At 44.0% G+C, this 27,187-nt stretch overlaps 2 protein-coding genes across 7 annotated transcripts in view; both read left to right on the forward strand.

Annotated features, from left to right (window-relative positions):
• stox1 (storkhead box 1) overlaps window positions 1-5,143 on the forward strand; it is a 62,913-nt gene extending 57,770 nt beyond the window's left edge. For all 5 annotated transcript variants that reach the window (XM_069900844.1, XM_069900845.1, XM_069900846.1 and 2 more), the window contains one exon: window positions 4,743-5,143. In XM_069900844.1, coding sequence (XP_069756945.1) covers window positions 4,743-4,899 — 157 coding nt within the window. In that variant the 3' untranslated portion in view covers window positions 4,900-5,143. The remainder of the gene's footprint in view (window positions 1-4,742) is intronic.
• A 2,665-nt stretch (window positions 5,144-7,808) lies between these two features.
• ddx21 (DEAD (Asp-Glu-Ala-Asp) box helicase 21) overlaps window positions 7,809-27,187 on the forward strand; it is a 43,678-nt gene continuing 24,299 nt past the window's right edge. The window contains exons 1-6 of one of the 2 annotated variants that reach the window (XM_069900849.1): window positions 7,809-7,972; window positions 13,396-13,653; window positions 15,652-15,727; window positions 22,249-22,427; window positions 23,754-23,871; window positions 25,681-25,866. In XM_069900849.1, the coding sequence (XP_069756950.1) occupies window positions 7,883-7,972; window positions 13,396-13,653; window positions 15,652-15,727; window positions 22,249-22,427; window positions 23,754-23,871; window positions 25,681-25,866 (907 nt within the window). In that variant the 5' untranslated portion in view covers window positions 7,809-7,882. Of the gene's footprint in view, window positions 7,973-12,364; window positions 12,470-13,395; window positions 13,654-15,651; window positions 15,728-22,248; window positions 22,428-23,753; window positions 23,872-25,680; window positions 25,867-27,187 lie in introns of those variants that run through there. The other variant, XM_069900850.1, reaches the window with a different exon arrangement.

Consider the following 27,187-nt stretch of genomic DNA (forward strand, 5'->3'; position numbering starts at 1 on the left):
TTTAAATACCCATTGTACCAGCCTTCACCAAGGTATTCCAGGCACCCATCATTCTGTTTAAAAGAAAGATTTGCCTGACGTTCCCCCACCCCCCACCTAAAAAAAACGTACCTCCACTCACCTTAATCATATATCCTCTGGTATTGGCCACTGCAGCCCTGAGAAAAAGATATTGGTTGTCCACCCTATCTATGGTATACCTCTATTGAACCACCTCACATCCTTCATCATTCTTAAAAAGAAAAGCCCTGGCTCTGTCAATTTTGCTTCATAAGACACGTTCCCCAATCCAGGATTTCCCCTATTGGCTTTCTGGAACAAGGGAATTACCTTACTATTTCCCCATTAACTTTCTTAAACAAGGGAATGATATTTGCCACTCTCCAATTTAGATTATTCCTGTCTGGTTGTGTTCCTTACCCTTCTTCCTGAGGTGGGAGCCATTTCCAAGAACAGTAAGCTGGCCTTAGTGAAGCCAGGGATACAGAGTAATTAAGTTATACAATATGGAAATGGGTGCTTTTGCCCAACGTGCCCATCTGCTAGTGTTCAGCCCATATCCCTCTACGTCTTTCCTGACCATGCTCCTGTTGAAATGTTTTTGAAATTATAATTGTCCCTCCCTCTACCACTTCCTTTGGTGCCTTGTTCCGTAAGCCCACCATCCTCTGTGAGAAAAAAGGTGCCTCTCAGGTACTTTTTAAATCTGTGCCTACCTGGGGAGGGGAGTTGCTATTTATCTGTCTCATCATTTTAGAAACCACTATCAGGTTTGATTTCCACATTCCAAGAGAAATCCAGCCTCTCAATAATCCAAGCCTACCAGTCCCGACAAATTCTTGCGTTTCTTTTATGCACCCTCTCCAGCTAGATAATGAATTTTCCACTGTTGGGGGATCAAACCCACGCACAATATTCCAAGTGCATTCTCACCATTGGTACCATGACATCTCTGCTCCTGTACTCAATGGCCTGACCACCCAGGGCAAGTGTGGCGAATGCCTTCTTCACCTCCCTGATTCTCTGTGTTGCCACTTCCATGGAACAATGTACTTGTACCTTCAGGTTTATCCAGGATTATATCTAGGAGTTGGGATTACACAGACCCACTGACAAGCAATCTCCGGGCAATGGACGTCAAGCTGTGTGCATCACAATAAGAGGTTCTTTATATTCGTATTCAGAGAAGGAAGAAAAGTAGTGGGTTAAGGTGCCAAAATTAATTGGAGGTACTGTGCAGTAAAGGCTATCAAACAGGAGGGAGAAGATAAAGGGATAGTTGCAATCCAATTAGAACCATAGAAAATACAGCACAGAAACAGGCTTTTTAGCCCTTCTAGTCTGTGCCGAACTATTATTCTACCTTGTCCCACTGACCTGCACCCTGACCATAGCCCTCCATACCCCTCCATTCCGAACCTATCCAAATTCTTAAAAATCAAAGTTGAGCCTGCATTTACCACATCAGCTGGAAGTTTGTCCACACTCCCACCACTCTCTGTATGAAAAAGTCCCCCCTAATGTTCCCTCTAAATTTTTCCCCCTTCACCTTTAACTCGTATCCTATGGTTTGTATCTTACTTACCCTTAGTGGAAAAAAGGCTACCTACATTTACTCATAATTTTAAATTCCTCTGTCAAATCTCCCCTCATTTTACTACGCTTCAGGGGATAAAATCCTAACCTGTTTAACCTTTCCCTGTAACTCAGGTCCAGGCAGCATCCAAGTAAATCTTTTCTGGAGTTAGTAAAAAAACATAGCTGAATACAGAAAGGTACAAGAAAGTTGATAGTATTTACAGAAATGATTTATTCCAATGGAATGGGATATTGTGCAGCAACAAAGAGTGGAAGGAATTCCCAAAACATGTCGAAGAGACCTTGCATTCAGTGTGTTTCCTGTACAAAACAGGACAGGATGAGAGGGGGATTCTCAATAAAATCTACTGAATATTGAGAGGACTGGATGTGGAGAAGATGTTTCTGGTTGTGGAATAATCTTGGTCTAGAGGGAATAAAAGGACATTTCAGACCAGAGATGAGCAGAGGATTCTTCAGCCAAAGGGTGGTGAATCGGTGGAATTTGTTGCCACAGATGGCAGTGGAGGGCAAGTCACTGGGTATATTTAAAGCAGAGGATGTTAGGTTCTTGATCTGTAATGGTGTGAAAGGTTATGGGGAGAATCCAAGAGAATGGAGTTGAGAGGAAAAATACTGTCAGCCATGATTCAAATGACAGAGCAGACTTGATGGGCCGAATGGCCCAATTTTGCTGCTGCTGCTGCTTAATATCTGGTTCCAGTAGGAAATGAAGTAGGAGAGTGGAGCAGCTGTCAGAAGGAAAACATTGAGGAAACTGTGAATGACACTTCAAAAAATATACTTCGCTGGCTGAAAGGTGATTTGTGACATCCTGATGTTAAGGAAAGTGAAATGTAAATTTACATCCTTTATCTTTGCGTGGTGGAGTTCTGTACCATTGTTTTAGAGTTGAGGATTGGCAGGTAAAACATTACATTACAGATTTGGTATAGGCAATCCTACAAGAGGGGACTGTTGTAGCTTTCTAGTTCTCTATAACAATAAGCTTAAATAAAGGTGAGAACTGGACAGGTGAAATTCACAACTTAGTCAAAAAAAAATCTGAATACAAGAAGTGAGATAGGCTGACAAAGTTACAGAGAGGTACGGATGGACAATGGGTCTTTGATGAAATGACAGAGGTCGTGGTTGAGGACCATGCAATTCATGTGCAGTTTGGCTACCAGAAAGTCAAGTTCAAGTTGACTGTCATGTTCTGAGGTCCATTGAAAGGTTAATTTCATGTGAAATTCACAAAGAAAAATTGCAAATAAACCAGTATATTGGATATTGGATGACTGCAATGGATGGGAGGTCAGAGTCTGATGGACCTGGCTATGTTTGCTACCTTCTGCAGTGTTCTGTGTTCCTGAGTACTTGTACCCGTACAAGGCAGAGTACTTGTAGTGGTTTGATAGCGTATCCAGTGATATGCCTACTCTCCTTATAAAGTGGAGGCATTGATGGTTGCCTCAATGTACTGACTCCAGGAAAGGTCTTCTGAAATATAGACTCCCAGGAACTTGAAGGTCTGACCCTCTCCACTTCCTTCCAAAAATCAGCAGTTAGCTCTGTGAGAGCAAGATTGTTGTTCTGACAGCACCTAACCAGGTTCTCAATCTCCATTCTATATTCTACCTCATCATTTCAAGTTATTTGGCCAAACATTGTGGTGTTGTCAGTGAACTTTTGTAATTAGCAGCCCAAAATCTATAAAATACAACCAAATGTGCTCAGGAAGCAAAATCTTCTTTGTCCAGGGGAGAGGATTCTTAGGAACATGATTTACGAGCATTTAGAGAAGTATAGTCTTCTCAGGGATGGTCATCATGGCTTTATGTGGTGTAGGTCATGCCACATGAGCCTATTTTAGTTCTTTTGAGGAAATAAAAGAAATTGATGGTATAGCATTGGATATGTTTATGGATTTTAATAATGCATTTGATCAGGTCCACCACGGTAGACACATTCAGAAAGTCATGAATTATGGGATCCATGGATTCTTGGCCATGTAGATTCAGAATTGGCTTCCCTGCAGAAAGTAGGAATAGATGGAACATATTCTGCCTGGAGGTCAGTGACTAGTGGAGTTCTGCTGGGATCTGCTCTTTGCAATTTTTATAAATAACCTGGAAGAAGCAGAAGATTGGGTCTGCAAGTTTGCAGATGACACGAAGGTTGAAGATGTTGTGGATCATGTAGAAGCATGTTATAGGTTACAATAGGATATGGACAGGATGCAGAGTTGGGCGAAAAAGTGGCAGATGGAATTCAATCTGGATAAGTGTAAAATGATGATTTTTGGAAGGTCAAATATGAAGGCGGAGAACGTGATAATGGCAGAATTCTTAACAGTCTGGAAGAACAAAGGAACTTTGGCTCCAAATCTCAAGGCTACCATGCAGGTTGATAGGGTAGTTAAGAAGGTTTGTGATATGCTGGTCTTTGTTAGTCAGGGGATTGAGTTCAAGAGCTGTGAATTAATGCTTCACACCTGGAAGATTGTGTTTAGTTCTGGTTGCCTCATTTACAGGAGGGATGTGGAAGCTATGGAACATGGTGCAGAGGGGATTTACCACTATGTTGCCTGGATTGGAGAACCTGTCTTATGAGGCAAAGTTAATCGAGCTAAGGAGCGAAAAAGGATGAGAAGTGACTTAATGGAGGTGTATAAGAAAATGAGGGTAAACAGTCAGCACTTTTTTTCCAGGGTGAGATTAGCAAACACCAGAGGATATGTGTACAAGGTGAGGGGAGGAATGTTTTGGGATAGGTTTTATTTTGCACAGACTAGTGGGTGCCAGAGTTGGTAGTGGAGTTTGATACAATAGGGACATTTAAAATACTTTTATTGGATACAACAAAAACAAAGGGTTGTGGGTGTGAGGTTGAGAACGTTTAGTTTGTTGGGTAAGTTTATATGGGTCAGCACAACATTGTGGGCTGAAGGGCCTTTACTATGATGTGTGAAAGGATGGTGGAAATGGATTCAATGTTAACATTTATGCTAATAGATCAATACCTGAAAAGTAACAATTTTACAAAGCCACGGGGAAGAACAAGGGATGGGAATCGATCTTCATCAGGTGATACAGAGCGAAGATATTTCTTAAGTTGCAGGCTTTGGAACGATCACTCTTGACCTTGAACTTCTTTTCCAGGACCAGAGCGAGCTTGGCATCAAACAACTCCATTGTCCTCAGCGGCATGAAAAGGCAGAGCTTGGTGCAGAATTATAGGGCCCTGAATGGCAGTGGGCGGAGCGTGATCTTGTCTCCGCATCCTCTGCTGCAGCTCACCCCAGTGATGAACGTTTGATTGGCAGCCCTGCTGTTTAGCCAAAGCATGTGAAGTCTTGGATCAATCACTTGCCCGATCTGCGTTACTGGGGATCAGCACTGTATTGCATAGCTATTGTTGATCTGCTCTAGTCTTTTGTAGGTGTTGGCTTTTAATTATTTCCATTTCAGAGCTATTGATTTTAGTGGGATAAAAATACAGTATATTTTTAAAAGTTACACAAATAAATGTTTGTACTAAAACATTTTCAAACCAGTTGAAAATAAATGCTTTCCTTTAAAACAAAAACTTCAGTGAGACCAATCATTTAAGAAGAGAGTTTTGAAACTTTAAACTTTTCTGATTGAGAAACTCTTAACTGAGAACCTCAAGACTCCATTTTCAGAATTGCAATCACAGAATTGTTGCAACATGAATAGGATCAATTTGGCACATGAAGTCTGGACTGGTTCTACATTGGAGTAATCCTGTGAGCCCAAATCCAATAATATCTCCCTGTAACAGCATAGTACTTTCTGCTTGACCTCTGAATATGATAGTTGAATGTACCTCTTCTTGTACGCCTGTCAATGCATTGGAGACCTGAACCACTCGCTGCATAAAAAAGAGATTTTCTTTTTGTTACTTTTGTTTTTCATGGTCAATCATCTTCATTCTCTGCTCCCTTGATCTTGACCCCTGAGTCAACGGGAACAGTTTCTCTCTATCTACTATGTTCACATCCTGAATGATCTTTAAAGCTTTATCAGACCTCCATAGACTTCCCTGTCCTACAGATTAGCTTCTCTAATCTATTCACAACCAAAATCTCTCTTCTGTGGAACCATTTTTGACCCTTTCTGACCCTTTCTCATTCCTTCATTTGTTAGAATTGCACAGTCACCAGCAAACATCCCCACCTCTGACCTCCTGCTTTTGAATCAAGGTCCATGGATGAAGTGGCTGGAGACATTTGGACCTTGGACACAGCCAAGAGGAATTCCTGCTCTGACAAATTGGAGCTGAAATGATTGACATTCATCATCCACAACCTTTTACTTTGGCCACAGTATGACTTCAGCCATTGTTGCCCATTGACTTCAAGTTACCAGACCATCTTGCTTTGATTCTCATCTGGAATTCAAGTTTTTGGTCCATGAGGCGGATGATAAAAGTGAATGCCCACAGAATTTGTCCCAGCAGAGATAATTCTAGAATTAGAGGGGGAGGTTTAACATGAGAGGGGAGGGATCCAAGAACTATCTCAGAGTCAACGTTTTCCAGCCATATCTGGAACAAGTGGGTAGAATTGCAACAGTCAGAAGTCATTTGGTCATGTATATTCATAGAAAAGGATAATAAGGATGTGGACCAAACACAGGCCAATGGGAGTCTAGATTGCTAGCCTGGTCAACATGGATGAGTTGGGCCAAAGCACCTGTTCTGTGCCATGTGACTCTATTTTGACCAAGGCAGCAATGTGATCTGAAACAGAATATCCCTGGTAAATCCCAACTAGGCAAGTTATTGATGTAATTTGATCATCTTCCATTGTCATTTTGACTTAACAGATTCCAGCACCAGTATCCACTGATCATCTCCCACCAGCCACCTGCAAATCCAACCTGTATAACTCATCTTCACCTGGCCCTCTTTTTCCCCAACCCACCCCCTTCATGCCTCTCCCTTTGTTTAGCTTGTGCCGATAAACTGCCTCGGCCTCCCCATATGTTCACCATCCTTCTCCTCCCAGGTTCACCAAGCTCCTACTAGCCCCTGTCAAATCCTTCCCACACTGTCCTCACCCTCTGCATCATTTTCGATGAAGGGTCCTTCCGGTCTGAAACATTAACCATTCTTCTCCCATTAACGCTGCTTGACCTGCTAAGTTCCTCCAGCAGATTGTTTTTGCTCCAGATTCAAGCCTCTAGTCTCTCTCTCTCTCTCTCTCCAGGTTTTGATGTTTGTTGATTAAATTGTCAAAAACTCTCTAACATGTTGAGTCCTTGAGAGATTCAGCACAAAAGCAGACACTTCAGCTCACTCAATCCAAGTTGCTATAGGAGCCATGCTGCCCCAGGTAAGATAGAGAAAGTAGTTTAAAAAAAACCACACAGGATCAAGACTATATAAATAGAGGGAGGAAATCATGATGAACTATAGTTACATTCTGGTTTATCCCCAACAGGAGCATTGTCTAATTTTTGATATCTAATTTGAGAAAAGATGTGAAGGCCTTGGAGTGAATGCAGAAGAATGAATGAATATGGTCATTAATCATGGATAAGAGGTTCTTTCCCTGCTTGAGTACATGTGGGCAGATGTTACAGTCTTGGAATACTCTCAATCTGTCTCTGCCGCAGACTGCATCCTTTTTCCAAAGCTGAATCAGGATTTGATGTCATTTTTTTCAAGTACCATCAGAACGAGAAGAGCTGAAATGGGAAGGGATGGGGTCTTTGGAGTGTGAGCATGGGAGTAGAAGGGAGGAGGGCTGTGGATTCTGTTCCACTTTTTATATTTCTCATGCAAATAATAGGGGTAGAAGCAGTGAAGATTTGTATGTGAGAATGTGATGTGGAGGGGTGTTTGTCAGAAATAGGGGTATCTGGGGAAGGGAGGGGCATTGAGAGAGTTGGGGTGCCTGTGGAGGGAGGGCATGGGCGCTACTGATGTGGATGGAAAAGGGATGTGATTTTAAAGGGAAATTAATGAGAGGGACATAGCAGGGAGTATTTGGCACAGGTGTTGACAACTGGAATTCACTGGATTGATCGCTGAAGTTCGTGTTAAGGAGTGTGCTGCAATACCGGTGCCGGCCCGGAGTGGCGTAGTGTGAAGGGGTAAGCTGCAGTACCAGCACCGGCCTGGGGCGACGCAGTATTCGCAATGAGCTGCAGTACCGGCGCCGGCCCGGGGCGGCGCGGTTCCGGGCGGGAGCCCCCCGCGTGCTTCCTTTTTCCGGCCGGCCCTGCGCTGCTCGGTTGTGTGCAGCCGCCTGTCCTGGGGAGTTAGGCGAGAAATGCCGGGGGCACTGAGCGGCCAGTCTGAGGATCTGGAGCCTGTCATGGAGGTGGAGCCCGCGGAACCGAAGAAGCACAAGAAGAGCAAGGTGAGGGCGGCGGGGGGAGGGGGAGTCCGGGTCGGGCCCCATGCAGCCTCTGAGGAGGAAACTGCTTCTGGTCCGTGTGGTGGGCATCCTGGCCTGCTCCTGGTGCCCCGAACAAGGGGAGGGAGCAGGCCCGTGGTCCATCACTGCTCGGAGCCCTTCCTTTCCATGTATGTTGTACCCAGCTCATCCCCCTCACTCACCCTTCTACACGTTCAATCTCTGCCTTCTGCTCTGAACATACCTCATCTTGAAAATGAGTTACTTTATCTGGGCCTCTCGTGGTTTTATAAACTTCTCCGCCTTCCTTCCTCCTGGGAAAAGATCCCAGCCAATCCGTCCGCCCCTTAACTAACTACTTTCTCCAGCCTCGGAATGTCGTTCCTATGGTAAGGAAACGAGAATCGCATTCCAAGTGGGGTTCCACCACTGTCTGTCACATGATGCCCCATCTCCTGGGTTTGGTGTTCTGACTGTTGAAGACGAGCATGGTCATTGCAACTCCACCACCGGGGAGCTATGTAGCTGTACCCCAAGCCTCTCTGTTCCACAATACTTTCTAGAACCCAACATTTCACAGAGCAAGTTCTGTCTTTAACCGAGCAAATTGCCACAATGTGCAGTTGTCTGTGTTGAATTCCATCTGCCTTGGTTGGCCCATTTTCCCAGTTTACCCAAATCCTGTTGTAATCAAACCTTTTTACAGTGTACAGTGCTGCCAATTTTGATGTCATTCACAAACTTATTAATCGTGTTTACTATGCTGTTATCCAAGCTGCTAATGTTGATGTCAAACAATATTGGACTTTGCACCAATTTCTTGAGGCATGCTGATCTCCAATCAGAGTAACAGCCCCCACTACCGCCTCGGATTCATATTACTAAGCATCTTCTGTGTCCAACTGGCCATATCAACCTGGATCCTATGTGAGTGGCCTCTGGATCAGCCAACTTTGCAGGAACTTATTGAACGACTTGCTAAAGTCCATGTAGACAGCATTTACCACTGTGCCTTCATCAATCCTGGTCACCTCCTCAAAATGGCAAATGAAATGTGAAGAATTGTTTTGGAGGAGGATTGAGAAAATGTAATATCAATTCTAATAGTATTATTAGAACAGGGAGATGCGGGAATCCATTGCACCATTTATTCAAATTAACATAGAAGGCAGAAAAAAAATTATTTAAAACACATGTGGTCCAGGGCTTTGTAAATGTGGCACTGAATAAACGAATGAGGAAGTCACTTCCTGACTGCAAGGAATAGATGGGACTGAATTTGTCAGGTGTGTTCAAAAAGGATTCCTGATGCTGTATGTGGACCAGCCAACGAGAAGAAAGGCCATACTGGATCCAATTCTGGGAAATGAACCTGGTCAGGTAGCGGACCTCTCAGTGGGGGATCATTTTGGTGAGAGTGAGCAGAACTCCCTGAGATTTAGTATAGCTATGGATAAGGATAAAAGTAGACAAAATGCGAAGGTGTTTAATTGGAGAAGGGCTAATTATAATGGAATGAACAAGAAACTAGCAAGAGTAAATTCGAAACATGTTCAAGGGTGAAAGCACAGAACTAATGTGGAGGAAGTTTAGGAACCACTTGTGTTGGATTCACAGGGAAAAGATGGCAGGAACAAGTAACCGAGGGATTGATGAAACAGGTGAGACAACTAGTCAAGAGGAAGAAGGAAGCGTACATTAGATATAGGAAACAGGAGGGGTTCGTGAAAAATATATGGTAGCCAGGAAGGAGCTTAAGAAAGGACAGAAGAGCTCGAAGGGGGCATGAGAGGCGTGTAGAATTAAGGAGAACCCCAAGGCATTCTATGCATATGTGAAGAACAGAAAGATGACGAGAATGAAGGTGGGGCTTTTAAAGGACAAAGGAGGCAACGTGCCTGGAGGCGGAGGAGGTCGGGGAGATCCTTAATGAATACTTTGCTTCAGTATTCACAAGAGAAAAGGACCTTGATCAGGGTGAGGTTAGAATAGAACCAGCTTGTGTGCTGGACAATGCAGAGATTAAGGAGCAGGAAGTGTTAGATCTTCTTAAAAACATCAGGATAGGTAAATCCCCGTGGCTGGATGCGATATACCCCAGGCTGCTGTGGGAAGTGAAGGAAGAGATAACTGGGGCAATAGCTATGAGCTTTGAGTCTTCCTTGGCCACAGGGGAGGATTGGAGAATGACAAATATAGTCCCCTTGTTTATTTTTAAAAAAAGCAATAGGGAGAATTCTGGGAATTATAGACAAGTGAGTCTTGTGTCAATGGTGTGCAAACTATTGGAGAGGATTCTTAAGAATAGGATGTACAGTATGAGCATTTGGAGAAGTACAGTCGACTCAAGGGTAGCATGATTTTGTGAAGGGAAGGTTGTGCCTCACAAACCTAATTGAATTTTTGGAGGCAGTAACCAAATAAATTGATGAAGGGGAGGTGGTAGATGTGGTCTACATGGATTTTAGGCATTTGACGAGGTCCTTCTGAATGAGCTTTAATTCAGAAACTCATGAGGTATGGGATTCATGGATCCTTGGCTGTGTGGATAAAATATTAGAAAGCAGAGAGTAGTAGTGGAAGGAAAGTATTCCGCTTAGAAGTCGGTGACCAGTGGAGTACTGAAGGGATCTGTTCTGGGACCCCTGCTCTTTGTGATTTTTATAAATCACTTGGATGAAGAGGCAGATGGATGAGTCAGTAAGTTTGTGGATCACTCAAAGGTTGGAGGAGTTGTGGATGGAACTGAAGGTTGTCGAAGGTTACAAAAGGATATCGACAGGATGCAGAGTTGGGCATAGAAGAGACAGATGGAGTTCAATCCAGTTAAGTGTTAGGTGATGCATTATGAAGGACAAACCAGAAGGCTGAGTTCAGGAATTCACTGGAATGATTTGCGGTGCCGACGCCGACCCGTGGCGGCGCAGTATTGGGCAGTGAGCTGCTGAACCGACGCCGACTCGCGGCGGCGTAGTTTTGGGCGGTCAGCTGCAGTACTGTCGCCAAGTGTGGATGAACAGAGAAACCTTGGGGTGCAAATCCATACATCCCTCAAGGTCGCCACACAGGTTGATTGGAGAGTTAAGAAGGTATGGGATGTTGGGCTTCATTAGTAGGTGCATTGAATTCAGGAGTAGAGAGGTCACGTTGCAGCTCGACAAATCTTTGGTGAGACCAGACTAGTGTTCAGTCTGGTCACCTCATTATAGGAAGGATGTACACTATGGAGAGGGTGCAATGGAGATTTACCAGGATGTTAACTGGATTGGAAAATACCAAATACCAAATATTTTGCTGTACAAGTCAAGTTATGAAACCTAAAAAATTTCTCCAAAAAATGGGAATCAGCTTGTATGCTGGATATACTTTTGAGATCTTAAATTGAGCTCAAAATCCAATCCATGCCAATCTTAACCCATGTCCTCTGGTTTGTATCTCACATACCCTCAGTGGAAAAAGCCTATCCACATTTACTCTGTCCATCCCCTTCATAATTTAAAATACCCATCAAATCTCCCCTCATTCTTCGACGCTCCAGGGAATAAAGTCCTAGCCTGTTTAACCTTTCCCTGAGACTCAGTTCCTGAAGTTCAGGCAACTATCTTTCCTGTAGTTAGGTGACCAAAATTGCACATGAGACTCCAAATCTGGCCTCACCAATGTCTTATACAACTTTAATGATAACATCCCAACTCCTATAAATACTTTGATTTATGAAGGCCAATATGCAAAAAGCTCTCTTTTCAACACTATCCACCATAATTCCACTTTCAGGGAATTATGTATCTATTCCCAGATCCCTCTTCTACCACGCCTCAGTGCCCTACCATTTACCATGTATTTCCTTTCTTGGTTTGTCCTTCCAAAATGCTTGTCTACATTAAATTCCATCTGCCATTTTTCCAGCTGATTCAGAGGTTGTCCTCTACAACCTCTGAAAACCTCTTCACTGTGCACAATACCTCAGGGTTGAAACTGGTGATTTTTCTGGATGGAAAGGATTTGACACTAGTTGGGGTGCCTACAGAGGGAAGATAGTACAGTTAACAGTGGTTGGGGTCCCTGTGGAAGAGTGGGGGTGAGGGTGAGTGTGGATGAAACAAAGATGTAATATTGCAGGGAAAGTGAATGAGAAGGAAGAGCAAGAGAAGGCTGGAAAAGAGGGAGCAGGTTGCTGGAAGATTGCGGGGAGTATCTGGCTCAACTGTTGACAACAGGAATTCACTGGAATGATTTGCAGTACCGACGCCGACCCGTGGCGGCGCAGTATTGGGCAGTGAGCTGCTGAACCGACGCCGACTCGCGGCGGCGTAGTTTTGGGCGGTCAGCTGCAGTACTGTCGCCGAGCCGGGTCCGCTTCCGTTTTCGGCTCGGATCCTCTGCCGTTTGGTTCTGTCGTGTTTATGAGAGATGCCGGCTCGAGTCAGCTGCCCGTCTGAAGACCCGGAGGCCGCTATGGAGACGGAGCCCGCGAAGCCGAAGAAGCACAAGAAAAGCAAGGTGAGCTCTGGCGGAGAGCCGGCGGTCGAGCCGGGTCTGGAGACGGGGTTCCCGCACCCAGCTCAGCGCCGGCCCGGCCACGTGTCGCTGCCCCCGGCTGGGGCCAGAGGGACTGGTTATCTGAGGTTCGTGTTATCGGAGCGAAGGGAAATGGGGCGGAGAGCGAGTGTGACAGGATGTTGTGATGAGCCGACGTGCTGCAAAATGTTGGAAGGCGACCCTGTCAACGTTTTGGGCTGTTACCTTTCCTCAGATCTTATCGTCATATACATTACACAATGCACTGAATAAAGGGATAGGAAATAGTTGTAGTGAGTGCAAACAAAAATGTTTCAATGGTGCAGACAGATCTTTTGGTGGTTCTAGAGTATAAAGCAATTTGGAGAGGACCAAAAACCTGATAACTTTTGGGAAGGAAAATGGAGGTGGTTTCTCAAGAAAGCAGCGCAGCCTCTATCCTCAAGGACCCCCACCACCCATGCCACTTCCTCTTCACTCTGCTACCATCAGAAAAATGGTACAGGAGCCTGAAGACAGATACTCAATGGCACAAGGACAACTTCTTCCCCTCTGCCATCAGATTCCCAAATGACTCATAGACGCTACCTTTGTCTTTTTCTTGCACTATTTTTAACTTATTGGTAAGCTGGTTTATACACATGTCTGCAATATGATGCTACCACAAAACAATAATCCATGTGACCTGTTCATGGCTAATTCTGATTCTTCTGATTTTGGGGGGAGGGGGGGAGAGAGTTGGAGGTAAAAATTGAGCAGAATTGAGAAAGTGAAGACATAGGGAAGAGGGATACAAAGTATTGAAGTGTGAGTGCAAGGAGATGAATTTGGCAGCATGGGGTGGAGAGGAGAGATCAACTGATGGCCAACTTACAGGCACATTTTAATCATGGTTTTTTTAATTCTAGAAAGACCGAGAGAAGAGAAAACACTCCGGGAAAAAATCAAAACACAAAGAAAATGGTGTGCTTGAAGAACACGTGCAATCAACAGATGAAAGTGATCTGCAGCCCCCAAAATCAAAAAAACACAAGTCATCAAAGGTTGATAATGATGAAAAGGCTGAAAGAAAACATAAACAGAAAGAAAAAAATGGCTTGGTTAGAGAAACAAAACTAGAAACCAGTGATGATTCCAGACAGTGCTCAGAGGGTGAAATAGAGGAGGTAAGCACATTGCAGATTTACTCTCTGTATAACATTAAACAGATCTCGGGTGGAATCTGCTTTCTGTATGATGGCATTTTCCAAACCCAATTGGCCCTGCTTTTGCCACAAGTATGTCCGAAATGTAGTCATTGAATCATACAGAAACTTGATTGTAAAGGTCATCAAGAACCTAACTATACTAATCCCATTTAGTAGCACTTGGTCCATAGCCTTGGTGATTCAGATGTTCCAGGTGCTTTCCAAATGGGGTGAAAGAATTTTCAGATCACTTCTAAACCTATTAGTAAAAACTGTCTTAGTCAACTCTTTCTTACCATCTGTCTCGTCTACCTCTCATAACTTTGAACACTTCTACCAGCTCTCCCCTCAGCCTCCTTTGTTCCAAGGAAAACAGGCCTAGCCTGTGCAGTCTTTGCTCGTATTTTTGGGATGAAACATTGTTTTGCTTAAAGAGTGGGGATTCGTACCAAGCAAATTATCCTTGATGGCAAATATTTTAATAAACATCCAGCTCTGAGGTTGAACATTTCCCCTGCCCCAAAATTCCATGTGCTGGATTTCTGAAATTAAAATATTCAGCAGGTCAGGCAGCATCTATGTGTGGAAAAAGTGAATGTTTCCAGTCAAGAACCCTTGATAATTTCTTGTATTGAGTGTTTTGTGAATTCTGAGAGAGCCAGAGTGGTCAGTCTTCAGGATATTGTGCACCTCCTCCACTTTACACTTGATATCTGTGTGCATTTAGTGTTGGAACTTGACCATCTCAGAGGCTTTTCAGATGCTTCTCAGTTTTGAGTGGGCACATGCAAGGGATTTCCATGAGTCAGTGATGATGTCATTTGCCCCACCCCCACACTGACAATCGCTTTTTTTTGTCAGGTGTTATCCCTCTTCTGGAAAGCTATTGCCATTACAGTGACTTTTTTTGTAAGTTGTCATCCCTCTCTTGGAAAGCTATTGCCATTACAGTGACTTAGGATCCTCAGCCCTCGGAGCATGTGATCTGCCTGAGGAGCTAATTCAGTGTGAACAATGCATCTGTTGGAATATCGGCATGGGTGGTGGAAGCGGACGTTGATTCCCCACCTCACCAGTCAATTTGTCGGACTTGGCAAAGCTGTTATTCAGATTTCAAATTTATTGTCACAGTACAAACGTACAACCCTGAGATTCTTTTTCCTGCGGGTGAGGCAGAATTATTGCTACTTATTGGTAGTGCAAGAAAAAACTGTGCACAATGTACACATGTAAACAGATTAAGAATTGTAAACAGCTAACAAAGGTAAAGAAACTATTACAGAGAGAATTTAAAAAAATCAATGAAGTGCACAAGTAAGAGTCCTTAAATGTGTCCCAGATTGAGTTTGTTGTTGAGGAATTTGGTGGAGGAGGGGGAGCAGCCGTTCCTGAACCTGATGGTGCGAGTCTTGTGGCAGCAGCAAGAACAGACCATGTGCTGGGTGTTTACTCAAGGTATTTCTTCAACATACCTATCGCAGGAACACTGGGGTTGTTGCTGGATTTGAAGTCTTGGTCTCTCACATTTCTCCCACACTGTGGAAAGTGGTTGACATTTCTCAGGGTCCCTTTGTGGATCATAGTTGTTACTGGGGTGTTGTCGCAGAAGTAGTTGTTATGATTCCTTGAATTCTGAATGCTCAGTATGCGACCCGTTTTCTCATGTGCGTCATTGAAGGAATCAGTGATGATGCCGACCGTTCACAGGTGTAGATGTTTTCTGTGAACAGTAAACAGAACTGGTTTTGAAAAACGTACCATGTTCACACATTATGCAATGTTCAACTTAATAAAGTATCGCATCAGGGAACCTACAGCAAAGTAAGAAGTGTTTTCTTTCTTCCAGGTGGTTTATTGAGTGATACTGTCAGGTTTTGAAGTAAACACTATGCTCAGTCCTATTTTGATAAGCTGTCTGTCTTCTATTTTGTTTGAAACAAGATTTGTGACTTATTTTTGATACCTTTTTCTTTTTAGAAACTTTCTCCAGAACAGAAGGCAGGTGCCTTTTCAAACTTCAAAATTTCTCAGGAGACTATTAAACTACTTAACAGTAAGTGTTTTAACTCTGTTTCTTCCCTTGCAGATTGGTACAGTGAGCTCAGGAGGTTTCCATTTCATAATTACTAAATGATGAATTTGTTTATTTGGTGCATCCAGATTTTTTATTTAATTCATTGCTGCATACAAAGGTGAGGGCTGTGTGGAGATTAAAATCACAAAACCGCTTTGTCATTGCAATGTTAAAGTGTCAGAATGCCTTCAAGGGTCTGCCTTTTTCTCTCGTCTCTCATTGTTAATTTACTGGGGACACCAGCCTGATCTCTGAGAGGTGGACGATGATGGATCCCAGATTCATCTCTACCAAATGTATGCATTTCCAGTTAGGAGTCATTATCAACCAGGAGCCATGACTATTCCTTGGGGGTGGGAAAGATGGCTTGGCCTTAATCTCTGAGTGAGGGATCTTCTCATAGATTAGCAGCATCCAGGTAGTGTGGGATCAGGTGTCTTGCTGTTGGTGGGCACTCCCCACCAAGCTCTAAGGTGGGGAGGATGCAATCTTGCGTTGCGTGGCACTCACAGCTATGACAGAGGCCAAGATGGTGCATGGTTACGGCATCTGCAGGAGAGGCAGCTGCTCTTTTAGAATGAGAGGAGTGGCTATGGCGACGGAGGTGGCTCCAACCTTTGGTACTTGGATGGGTACAGAAGCCAGGATGGTTACTGCACCTATGGTCATTGATCTTACTGGGACTCTAACTGCACAGACCGATTTTTGTACCTGATTCTTGCTCAGCTGCACAAGACCAATGGCAGGAAGACGCAGTGAGTGAATCTCAGTAGCCTATAATGTTAAAATGGCAAAAACCCAGTCTGACTGTTGTGATAATTAATCTTGTTCTTTTGTTTTTGACCATTGGTTTTCTTTGCAGGAGAGTGGCATCTATTTTTCAATGCAGGTCAGGCAGAGTTGACAGGAAATAAAGGGTAACCAACGGTTTGGGCCTGAGCCCTTCAATTGGGTATGAGCAAACAGCAGGCAGGTGCCTGAGTAAGCACCCTGTCCCCTGTAAGGATTCAATTGCTTTCTCTCCATTCCTCCATTTCTGGCACATTTCATTTCATTCTTCCATTTCAAAGCATTTGAGATGTCCTCCTCTGAACAACTTGGCTTCCCCCTCTACTGCACATACTACTTGGTTCGGCTGTGAGTCGGAGGAGGAGATCGGAGAGAGTCGGGCTGTGAGTCGGAGGAGGAGGAGCTTGGTGAAAGTGACGGGGTTAATTGGTCAAGGGGCCGATAAAAGGAATGAAAGGGGAGGGTGCAGCCATTGAGGAGTGGGGCAGTGAAGGAGTGGAGACTTGGGATTTTGGCTCGAGGGACTTCGGTAAGAAGGAGCTCCCTGTGTGGTAAGGTGTCCTTTTTGGTTAGTCTTTTAGTATTATTTCTTTAATTTTTCTTTAAATAACCTATATACGTTGAGACGGGAGGTAATGGAGTCAGCTGGGGTAGTCAAATGCTCCAATTGTGGGATGTGGGAAGTCAGAGACAGCACAGCTGTTCCTGACGACTACACCTGCAAAAGGTGCATCCAATTGCAACTCATGAGCGACCGTGTTAGGGAGCTTGAGTTGCAATTGGATGAACTGAGGATCATAAGGGAAGTAAAGGCAGTGATAGAAAGGAGTTACAGGGAGACAGTCAGCCCCTAGAAGACAGGAGTCAGATGAGAAATTGAAAGAGGACTACAAGGAGTGTAGAAAAAATCTTAAGAAAGAAATTGGAAAGGCCAAAAAGAGGCACGAAGAGGCTTTGGCAGGCAGAATAAGAATAAATCCAAAGGGTTTCTATAGGTTCATTAAATGTAAAAGATTAGTGAGGGATAAAATTGGACTGTAAGGAAAGGAGGGAGAGTGCCAGTGCAGTGTATCCCTGTGGAAGTGCCCCTCAGCAACATGTATTCGGCATTGGGTACTGCTGGGGGGAGCAGCCTATCAGGGATGAGTCGTGGGGGTCAGGTCTCTGGCACGGGCTGCCCCTGAGGCTCAGAAGGGAAGGAGGGATAAGAACAGGGTAATTGTGGTTGGGGACTCACTTGTCAGAGGGACAGATAGGAGGTTTGTTGGACGAGATCGGGGATCCAGGTTGGTCTGTTGCCTCCCTGGTGCAAGGGTCAGGATGTCTCTGATCGAGTTCACAGAATTCTGCAAGGGGAAGGTTAGCAGCCAGAAGTCGTGGTTCATGTGGGGACCAATGACTTAGTTAGAAGTGGGGATGAGATCCTGAAACAGGAATACATAGAATTAGGCAGGAAGTTAAAAAACAGGACCTCTAAGGTAGTAATCTGTGGATTGCTGCAGCTGCCACATGCTAGAGAGGGTAGTAATAGGAGGATGTGGAGGATGAATGCATGGCTAAAGAGCTGGTGCAGGGGGCAGGGGATAAGATTTTTGGATCATTGGGATCTCTTTTGGGGAAAGTTGGACCTGTACAAAAGGGACGGACTCCACTTGAACTGGAGGGGGACCAATATCCTGGCAAGCAGATTTGCTAGAGCTGTGGGGGAGGGTGGGGAGCAGAGTTTACGAGCAGTGTTTAGGGTGCATGGCCACCTAGTTAAGAATAATAAAGATAACAAAGGAAGGAAGGATGGAGGTTAAGGTAAAAGGTAGAATAGGGAATATATGTGAGGGTCATTCTCTGAAATGCTTATACTTTAATGCAAGAAGTATAGTGAACAAGGTAGATGACCTTAGAGCATGGATTGGTGCTTGGAATCATGATGTGGCAATTAGTGAGACCGGGTTAAAGGAGGGACAGGACTGGCTACTAAATATTCCAGAATACAAATGTTTTAGATGTGGTAGAACAGGGGATAAAAAAAGGGGGAGGGGTTGTTCTGCTTGTTAAGGAGGACATTACTGCTGTGAGGTGGCAGGATGGTTTGGAGGGATCGTCCAGTGAGGCTGTTTGGGTGGAATTGAGGGGTGGAGGAGGCATGAGGGTATTATAGACCACCAAATAGGCCAAGAAAAAACAAATTTGTAAGGAGATAGCATATATGTGTAGTAAATATAAGGTAGTGATCATGAATGATTTTAACTTCCCTCACATTGATTGGGACACCCATACAGTAAGAGGGCTGGATGCACTAGAGTTTGTCAAATGTGTGCAAGATAGTTTTCTTAATCAATATGTAGAGGAACCGACTCGGGACGGTGTAATACTGGATCTCCTGTTGGGGAACAAGATAGGTCAGGTGTCTGAGGTTAATGTTGGAGAACAAATTGGGTCTAGTGATCACAACTCTATTAGTTTTAGGGAAGAGCAAAGAAGGGCCTAAAGTTGAGGTGCTGGATTGGAGAAGAGCAAATTTTGAAGGAATGAGAATGGTTTGGGGAGTATTGAGTGGGACATGATTTTTTCAGGAAAGGATGTAAATGAAAAATGGAGAATATTCAAAGAAGAAATTTTGAGAGTACAGAGTAGATATGTCCCAGTGAGGATGAAAGGAAAGGCTGGAAGTCATAGGGAGCCTTGGTTTTTGAGGAATATTAGAAATTTGGTTAGGAAAAAGAGGGAGGTGTACAAGAGGTATAAACAGCAGGGTGATGAGAAATTGAAAGAGGACTACAAGGAGTGTAGAAAAAATCTTAAGAAAGAAATTGGAAACGCCAAAAAGAGGCACGAAGAGGCTTTGGCAGACAGAGTAAGAATAAATCCAAAGGGTTTCTATAGGTTCATTAAATGTAAAAGATTAGTGAGGGATAAAATTGGACCCCTTGTAGATAGGGAGGGTAGGCTGAGTGGGAAGTCAGAGGAAATGGGTGAAATTTTAAATGATTTCTTTTCCTCGGTATTCACTCGGGAAAAAAATATTGTACCAGTTGAAGTAAAGAAAAATAGTGGGGAGGTCGTGAATCATACAAGGATAACCGAGGAGGTAGTGATGGCAGTGTTAAAAAAGATAAAGGTGGACAAATCTCTGGGTCCGGACAATGTATTCCCAAGGACACTCAGGGAGACTAGTGCACAGATAGTGGGGCCATTAACAGAGATATTTAGGATGTCACTGGTCATGGGGATAGTGCCAGAGGATTAGAGGGTGGCTAATGTTCCGCTGTTTAAGAAGGGTCCAAATGTAAGCCTGGAAATTATAGACCTGTGAGTCTGACGTCTGTGGTGGGCAAGTTGATGGAAAGTGTTCTGAGGGATGGCATTTACAAATATTTGGAAGAACAGGGATTGATAGGTAGTAGTCAGCATGGTTTTGTCAGGGGTAGATCATGCTTAACAAACCTGATTGAATTTTTTGAGGGGGTTACAAAAAAGATTGATGAAGGGAAAGCTGTGGATGTTGTCTATTTAGACTTTAGTAAAGCTTTTGACAAAGTTCCCCACAGGAGGTTAGGAAAAAAGCTGGAGGCATTAGGTATAAATAAGGAGGTAGTGAAATGGATTCAGCAATGGTTGGATGGGAGGTGTCAGAGAGTAGTGGTAGAAAATTGTTTGGTCAAATTGGAGGCCGATGACTAGTGGAGTTCCTCAGGGATCGGTCCTGGGTCCACTATTGTTTGTTATATATATAAACGATCTGGAGGAGGGGTGGTAAATTGGATAAGTAAGTTTGCAGATGATACAAAGATTGGTGGTATTGTGGACAGTGAGGAAGATTACAGTAGCTTAAAAAGAGATATAGGAAAGCTAGAGGAGTGGGCTAAGAAATGGCTGATGGAATTTAATACGGATAAGTGTGAAGTGTTGCATTTTGGAAAGGCAAATTTAAATAGGTCATATACATTGAATGGTAGACAATTGAGGAGTGCAGAGCAACAAAGGGATTTAGGAGTTATGGTAAATAGTACCCTCAAAGTTGATACTCAGGTAGATAGAGTGGTGAAGAAGGCATTTGGAATGTTTTCCTTCATAAATCGGAGTATTGAATTCAAGAGTTGGGATGTTATGAAATTGTACAAAGCACTGGTGAGGCCAAGTTTGGAATACTGTGTGCAGTTTTGGTCACCAAATTATAGGAAGGATATAAACAAAATAGAGAGTGCAGAGAATGTTGACAGGATGTCAGGGTTTGAGTTACAGAGAAAGGTTGAGCAGCCTGGGGCTTTTTTCTCTGGAGCGTAGAAGATTGAGGGGGGATTTGATGGAGGTGTTCAAGATTTTAAAAGGGACAGAGAGAGTCAACGTAGATAGGCTTTTTCAATTAAGAGTGGGGGATATTCAAACCAGAGGCCATGGTTTGAGATTGCAGGGGGATGTTAAAGTTGAGATGTGGAATAAGCTTCCGGCAGAGGTGGTTGAAGCAAGGACATTATTTACATTTAAGGAAAGACTGGATAATTACATGGAAGGGAGAGGATTGGAGGGGTATGGACCAGGTGCTGGTCAGTGGGACTAGGAGGGTGGGGATTTGTTCCGGCATGGACTAGTAGGGCCAAACTGGCCTGTTCTGTGCTGTATATGGTCCCCAAACCTAACTGCAAGTTGGAGTGTTTACACCGAATATTCCATCTGGGCACTCTCCAACTCGACATCTCCAGTTTCCATTAAACCCCTCCCCCGAGTGTCTTTCTTTTTCCCTATCCCTCTGTGTCCTTTCCTCCAGCTCTCCTCCCCTTTCCATTCAGAGCTACCCTTTCCCCATCACCTCAGGTTTTTTCTCTTCTACCTTCCCATCAATAATCATCCATGACCTCTTACCTGTTGGCCTACTCCTGCCCCTTGCTCCCTCTTCTTTTCCCCCCCCCCACCTGCCTGTATTTTGCTCATGCCTTGACAAAGGGCTCAGACCTAAAATATTGGCTACCCTCTTTTTCATGTAAATGTTGTGTTTTGTTTATTGCTTTTTCTGTTTTAAAAATTTTGCAATGCCTGCATAGCACAGCAAACTAAATTTTTCACTTTCTCAGTGCACATGACAATAACCAAATCTAGTTTTGGGTTCGCTGTGCTTGATGTTAATATACCTTTGTGGCAGTTCAGGCTATTGCAGAAGGCTGATCTGAGATTAATCCTTCCCACCAAGGTGACTGATCTTTTGTGGAAATAAAAGCTTTTAGAATTTAGACATACAGCACGGTAACAGGTCCTTCTTTCCACAAGCCTGTGCTGTCCAAATACATCAATTAACTTACAGCCGCTGGACTTTTATTTGAAGGGTGGGAAGAAACAGAGAGAGAGAGAGAGAGAGAGAGAACGAACAAACTCCTGACACAATGCACATGGTTCGAACCCAGGTCACTGGTGCTGTAATAGCATTGCACTAACCTTAAGTTCAGATAGGGTTAATGTAGGAAAAAGCTGGAGTAATTCCACGAATTACTGAAGTAATGAATTGCCAATAGTTTCCAATGCTTTGAATTAAAAATCTCGTCTCAGTCCTGTTATTCAGAGCCTGTGGCTTCTAACTCCAGGCATCCCAGCCAGTGGAAATTCTAGTCAAGCTGCTATAACTTTTTTTTAGTTTTGAAATGTGCATCTGTTTTCTCTCCCCCCCACCCCCCCCCAATTTTTTTTAACCTGTTGCATACATTCCTTTGACTTCTGTCCCACAGGCCGAGGGGTGACCCATTTGTTTCCGATACAAGCACAGACATTCAACTTTATCTACGACGGTTGTGACTGCGTGGCACAGGCCAGGACTGGTACAGGCAAAACCTTTTCCTTCGCCATCCCGTTGATAGAAAAGCTGCAGTTGGATATGACCACACCAAAGAGAGGTCGATCTCCGAGGGTAATCACCTATTTGACAGCTGTGTCAGTACCTGTGATAAAAGAAGTTTGTTTGTCTTTTTAAGTAACGTACCCAAGGTATTGTATAACTAATGTGGTTAATGTCCATATGGAAACTCGGACGGTGAAACTCAGACAAATATGCCAGATGATGCTGATTCTTGTTGCCTTTCAGTTTCTCCTGTTACTATTTCCCAAGTCAGCAATGCAGCTTTTATCCCATTCTGTTATAGACCATGGCATAATTTGAGTGGCCGCACCAGCAATCTCACAATCTACTTTGGCTTTTCACATAAAAGCAAGTTGAACTTAAAGGGTCTTGTTGCAATTTAAATACCGAAACAAATAAATACAGTACAACTCTGATTATCTGAAATGGTCGGGACTGGGCCGATGTCGAATAAACGTTTTTTTCAAAAACAGCCCTGTAGCAACAGCAAATCACTAGTATCAATGTTTAAACAACAACAAAGGCTTTTTAAGCATTAAAATGATGTTTAATTCTTATCAAAAAAAATGCTGCCACCGTCATTCCCTGATGCGAACCCAATGCGGCTGCTGATCCCCGGGGAGGCTTCTCGGGCTGAGGGAACACTTACTGGTGAGTCGGCAGACTCGTGTCTCCCCAGTCACCAGAGTTCCCAACTCCAAATTCTCCCCTAAACCTACCACACATCCTAACGTGTGTGATAATAGGCCAGGGGGAGGGTTTGGAGTCGGGGGCTCCTCTGTGCTGGGGAGAGAGGGAACGTCACTAAGGTTGGGGCCCCCACTCCTGCTCGGGAGGCTGCTCTGCTTGATGATGCTAGGACAAAGGATTCTTCCGACCGCTTGTGGCTGGGGGACAGTGGCACGCAGTTTGAGAGGGAGAGTTGGAGAGAAAAGTCAATAGGGGAAGGTAAACTAGAAATGGAAAGAGAGGTGCAGGAGTTACCTGAAACGAGGTAATTTCATGTCAGGTGAATTTTTTTTCTGGGAAAAATAATTGGATAAATGAAGATTTCTGATTCTTTTGGGAGCAGACAGAAAGCGAAATGGTAGAAGTTGGTATTCTGCCATCATTATTACGGGAAGAAGCTTAACATTATTTGACACAAAGGCAGAGTCTTGACAGATGAGCAGACTTGGTCCATTCCAAACCTGGTTCCCATTCATTCTGACCGCTTGCACTGACCCAGCGCCTGCTCACACAAATCTTTTGCTAATTACTAACATTTTATTCTCACCAATTTTCTCTCCCTTTCCCCTCCTCCAAATACTACCATGCACCTACAATAAAGAATAAGTTGCTTATCCACCTTTTACATTCATCTCTTTTCCTTGCCAGGCTCTAATACTTACTCCAACAAGGGAACTGGCGATGCAGGTGGCAAACGATATCAAGGATATCACCAGAAAACTTTCTGTCCCTTGTTTTTATGGTGGAACAGCATACAATGGTCAAAGTGAGTGTTTGTTACTCAACAATTAACTGTGATTGTTCGCTCTCTGGACAGAAATGAACTGTGTTTCTGATCCGAGCTGTCCAATTGGTCGCGGTTTTCCCAGTATCTATTGCACAGCATTTGCGTGTGAGCACCAGATTGCCAATCCAGTTTTATTTTTGAATCCCACTCCTGTGAACGTGGAAGCCCCAGATTTCCTGTGTGGGTCTTAATACTTTCATTCCACCTCGGGTCAGTCATTGGAATGCACTCGTGTGACTATTTCCTGTGGTTTATACTGGATATTATATCTGCACTAGATTAGGTAGTTCACTGAATCCATTCATTTCAATGAAGATAAATTGTCCGATGGGGTATGGGTAAGTTTTTTAAATGAGTTGATTATATTTGTTCTCTATTGATCCATTTTTGTTTTGTTTCTTGTGTTTCAATAGTATCAATGATTCGTAATTTTGTGTATTTTTCACTGGATGTGAATGCCTAATACGATGGTATTGGTAACTTTGACAATAACCCTGAGTTCAAGGCCAAACTAATGATCAAAACAAGGGGCAGGATTTGCCTCTTTCAGAAGGAAACTCAACATCTGGAGATGATCAGGTTGATTATGAGAATGACGACTACAAGTGACTTGCTTCTGTTAGGTCTGCTTTGTTCATGAATGAGTGAGACAAACACCAGGCTGAGTCGAAATCAGGGTTCTTTGTTCTTTATTACCGGATTGTAACACTTGCGACCAACCAAGTTAGTCGGAGAATGCATTCTGCCGTTATCAGCAAAATGGTGATTTTTTATACCCTTGGATACATGCTTAGAACATCATCATATCATTACTTGTCCAATGACTAAAACTGTTGCTATCCTTTCCCTGCTAGCTTCCTGCCTCTCAATCCATCAATGTCTCTCTTAAACTGTTGCTATCCTTTCCCTGCTAGCTTCCTGCCTCTCAATCCATCAATGTCTCTCTTATCTTGTAAGTACAAGGATGCATTCTGTTACTCCTTAGTACTGGGTGACTCCTTCTCCGGTCCCATCTCATGATGTTTTACCTAACAAGAGTACAAGGACACCTCCCCTTCTTGTTACTGCCCTGTACAGGGTAACTCCCTACACATTCCCATCTCATGATGTTTTACCTTACAATTCTCACAAGGATGGGTCAGATATTGTGCATCACTATCTGAATAAAAAGCTGGCTCAATGCAGCAACAAAGATCAAGCATATTCCAGCTTTTCAAAAATTTGTCAATTTCCATATGTTACTTTGGGTTTTGATGATTTAATTACCTTATACATGTGTGTAATAGTCGAAATTTTAGGACCAATTTTTAGGGGGTTTACTATAAAACCATACTCATTAGGGCCGCAGTAAGTCCCTGCGTCGTTTGGGACATTGGGAGTTCAGACAAGACCAGGAGGTAAGTCCGCGTTCAGGGGGTCGGGTGCTTGGAAGATAGGGTCTAGTCGAGAGACAGTGGTTGAGGTGTCCGGAACTCAGGTGGATGGGACATCAGAAGCTTGGACTACTGGGGCCAAACGTTTGGCGACTTTACACACGATAAATGGAAAATACCAGATTTTTGGGCCAAAAATAAGGGATCAACTTTTACACAGTATCGACTATTACACGCATATATATGGTACTTACACTGTTATTCAATTTTTAGGTTGAGCAAAGCTAATCTTTTCAGTTAACTGGTAGGATATTTACTTCTTGAGGATTACATTCCAAAATTCCTTCTGTATAATTGGATCCAATTATTGAGGATGGAGTGTACAGACTGAATTAAAACTGGATTTGCTTTTTAGTTAACCACATTCGCAATGGCATTGATATTCTGGTGGGGACGCCTGGCCGAATCAGGGACCATCTGCAGAACATGAAGATCGACCTGTCTAAACTAAATCACGTGGTACTGGACGAAGTGGACCAAATGCTGGACATGGGCTTTGCTGAGCAGGTGGAAGATATTCTGAAATTTGCCTACAAAAAAGGTAAGTCACCAACAAGCCATTTCCTTTTGTGTTTTGATCTGAACAGATGTAGTACATTTAAAAATGTGCAGAATCTACAGCTTGCAGGCAGGGATACAGCAAAGTTGGTTAATGTAATGTTGGTGAAATAAGTGATGGCACAGATGTGTTAATCAGCATTCGTCTCTGGATCAGTTGTGATGTCAAGATTTCAAGCTGACTGGTTCCGTGTCAGAGAGGAAGATGATGAGAGTTTATTATAATATGTAGAGATACACAATCCTTTATCTGGAACCCTTGGAGGACAGTGTGTTTCGAATTTTGGAATTTTCTGGATTTCGGAATGTCAGATTCTAACCCACCCGAATTGTGCTGCCATATCCAGTCGCGCTGCAGGTCTCTTCTCACCCGCCTGACTCGTGCTGCCGGTCTCCCCCACACCTCGCCCGCCCAACTCGCGCTGCCGGTCTCTTTCCCCATCCCCCCCACCTCACTCGTGCTGCCGGTCTCTCTTCCCCCCCCCCCCCACCTTGCCCGCCAGACTCGCAATGCCGGTCCCCCCCCACCTCGCCTGCCCAACTCGTGCTGCCGGTCTCTTCCCCCCCCACCTCACATACCCGATTCGCGCTCCTGTCTCTCTCCCCATTTGCCAGATTTTGGAGCTCTCTGGATAAAGGATTTTGTACCTGGACAATGTATAGATGTAATCTATGTACCAATGTATATGGTAATAAATTCTCATCACCTTCCTCTCTGGCAACTGTCTGAATTGGAACCAGGTATTTGTGTCTGTTGCCAGGCAGTGATCAACCAGAGTGATGGATTAGAGAGTTCAAGATGATTCCTGTCAGTGTTTGAGAAACCTCATGTTTTGGAATCATGTCACTGTGGATCTCATGTTGTTAAGTGGTGACTGAGAATAGATTTCAGAAAGGAAGACCAGAGGTAAAGCAAGGGTAGAGGCAAGCTGAAAAAGGTAAGGGTTCCATTATTGTCCACGTAATACTACATTTGGGACGTGGCAGCGAGGTCCTTGGGTCATAGGTTTTAGATCGGAGTGGCCTTCTCCTATGCAGGTTTCTTACCTGGGCTGGAGGGGCCTGCCTTCCCTCCTAGGTTGGACCATACCTGGTCGCAATCCAACCTGTTTGCCTCCGCCTGCTTCTCGGGGCCTCCGCCTGCTTCACTCTGCCGAGGCCGGGGCCACCGCCTCCCCCTTGCTTTTGCCCAGATCGGGGCCGCCGCCGCCTACCCTCTGGCTGGACCAGGGCCGGGGCTGCCGCTGCCTTCCCTGTGCCTGGACCGGGGCCGCCGCCTCCTTCTTTCTGGCCAGACTGGGGTC

The sequence above is a fragment of the Narcine bancroftii genome, chromosome 10 (genome assembly GCF_036971445.1).
Source record: "Narcine bancroftii isolate sNarBan1 chromosome 10, sNarBan1.hap1, whole genome shotgun sequence".
Lineage (NCBI taxonomy): Eukaryota > Metazoa > Chordata > Chondrichthyes > Torpediniformes > Narcinidae > Narcine > Narcine bancroftii.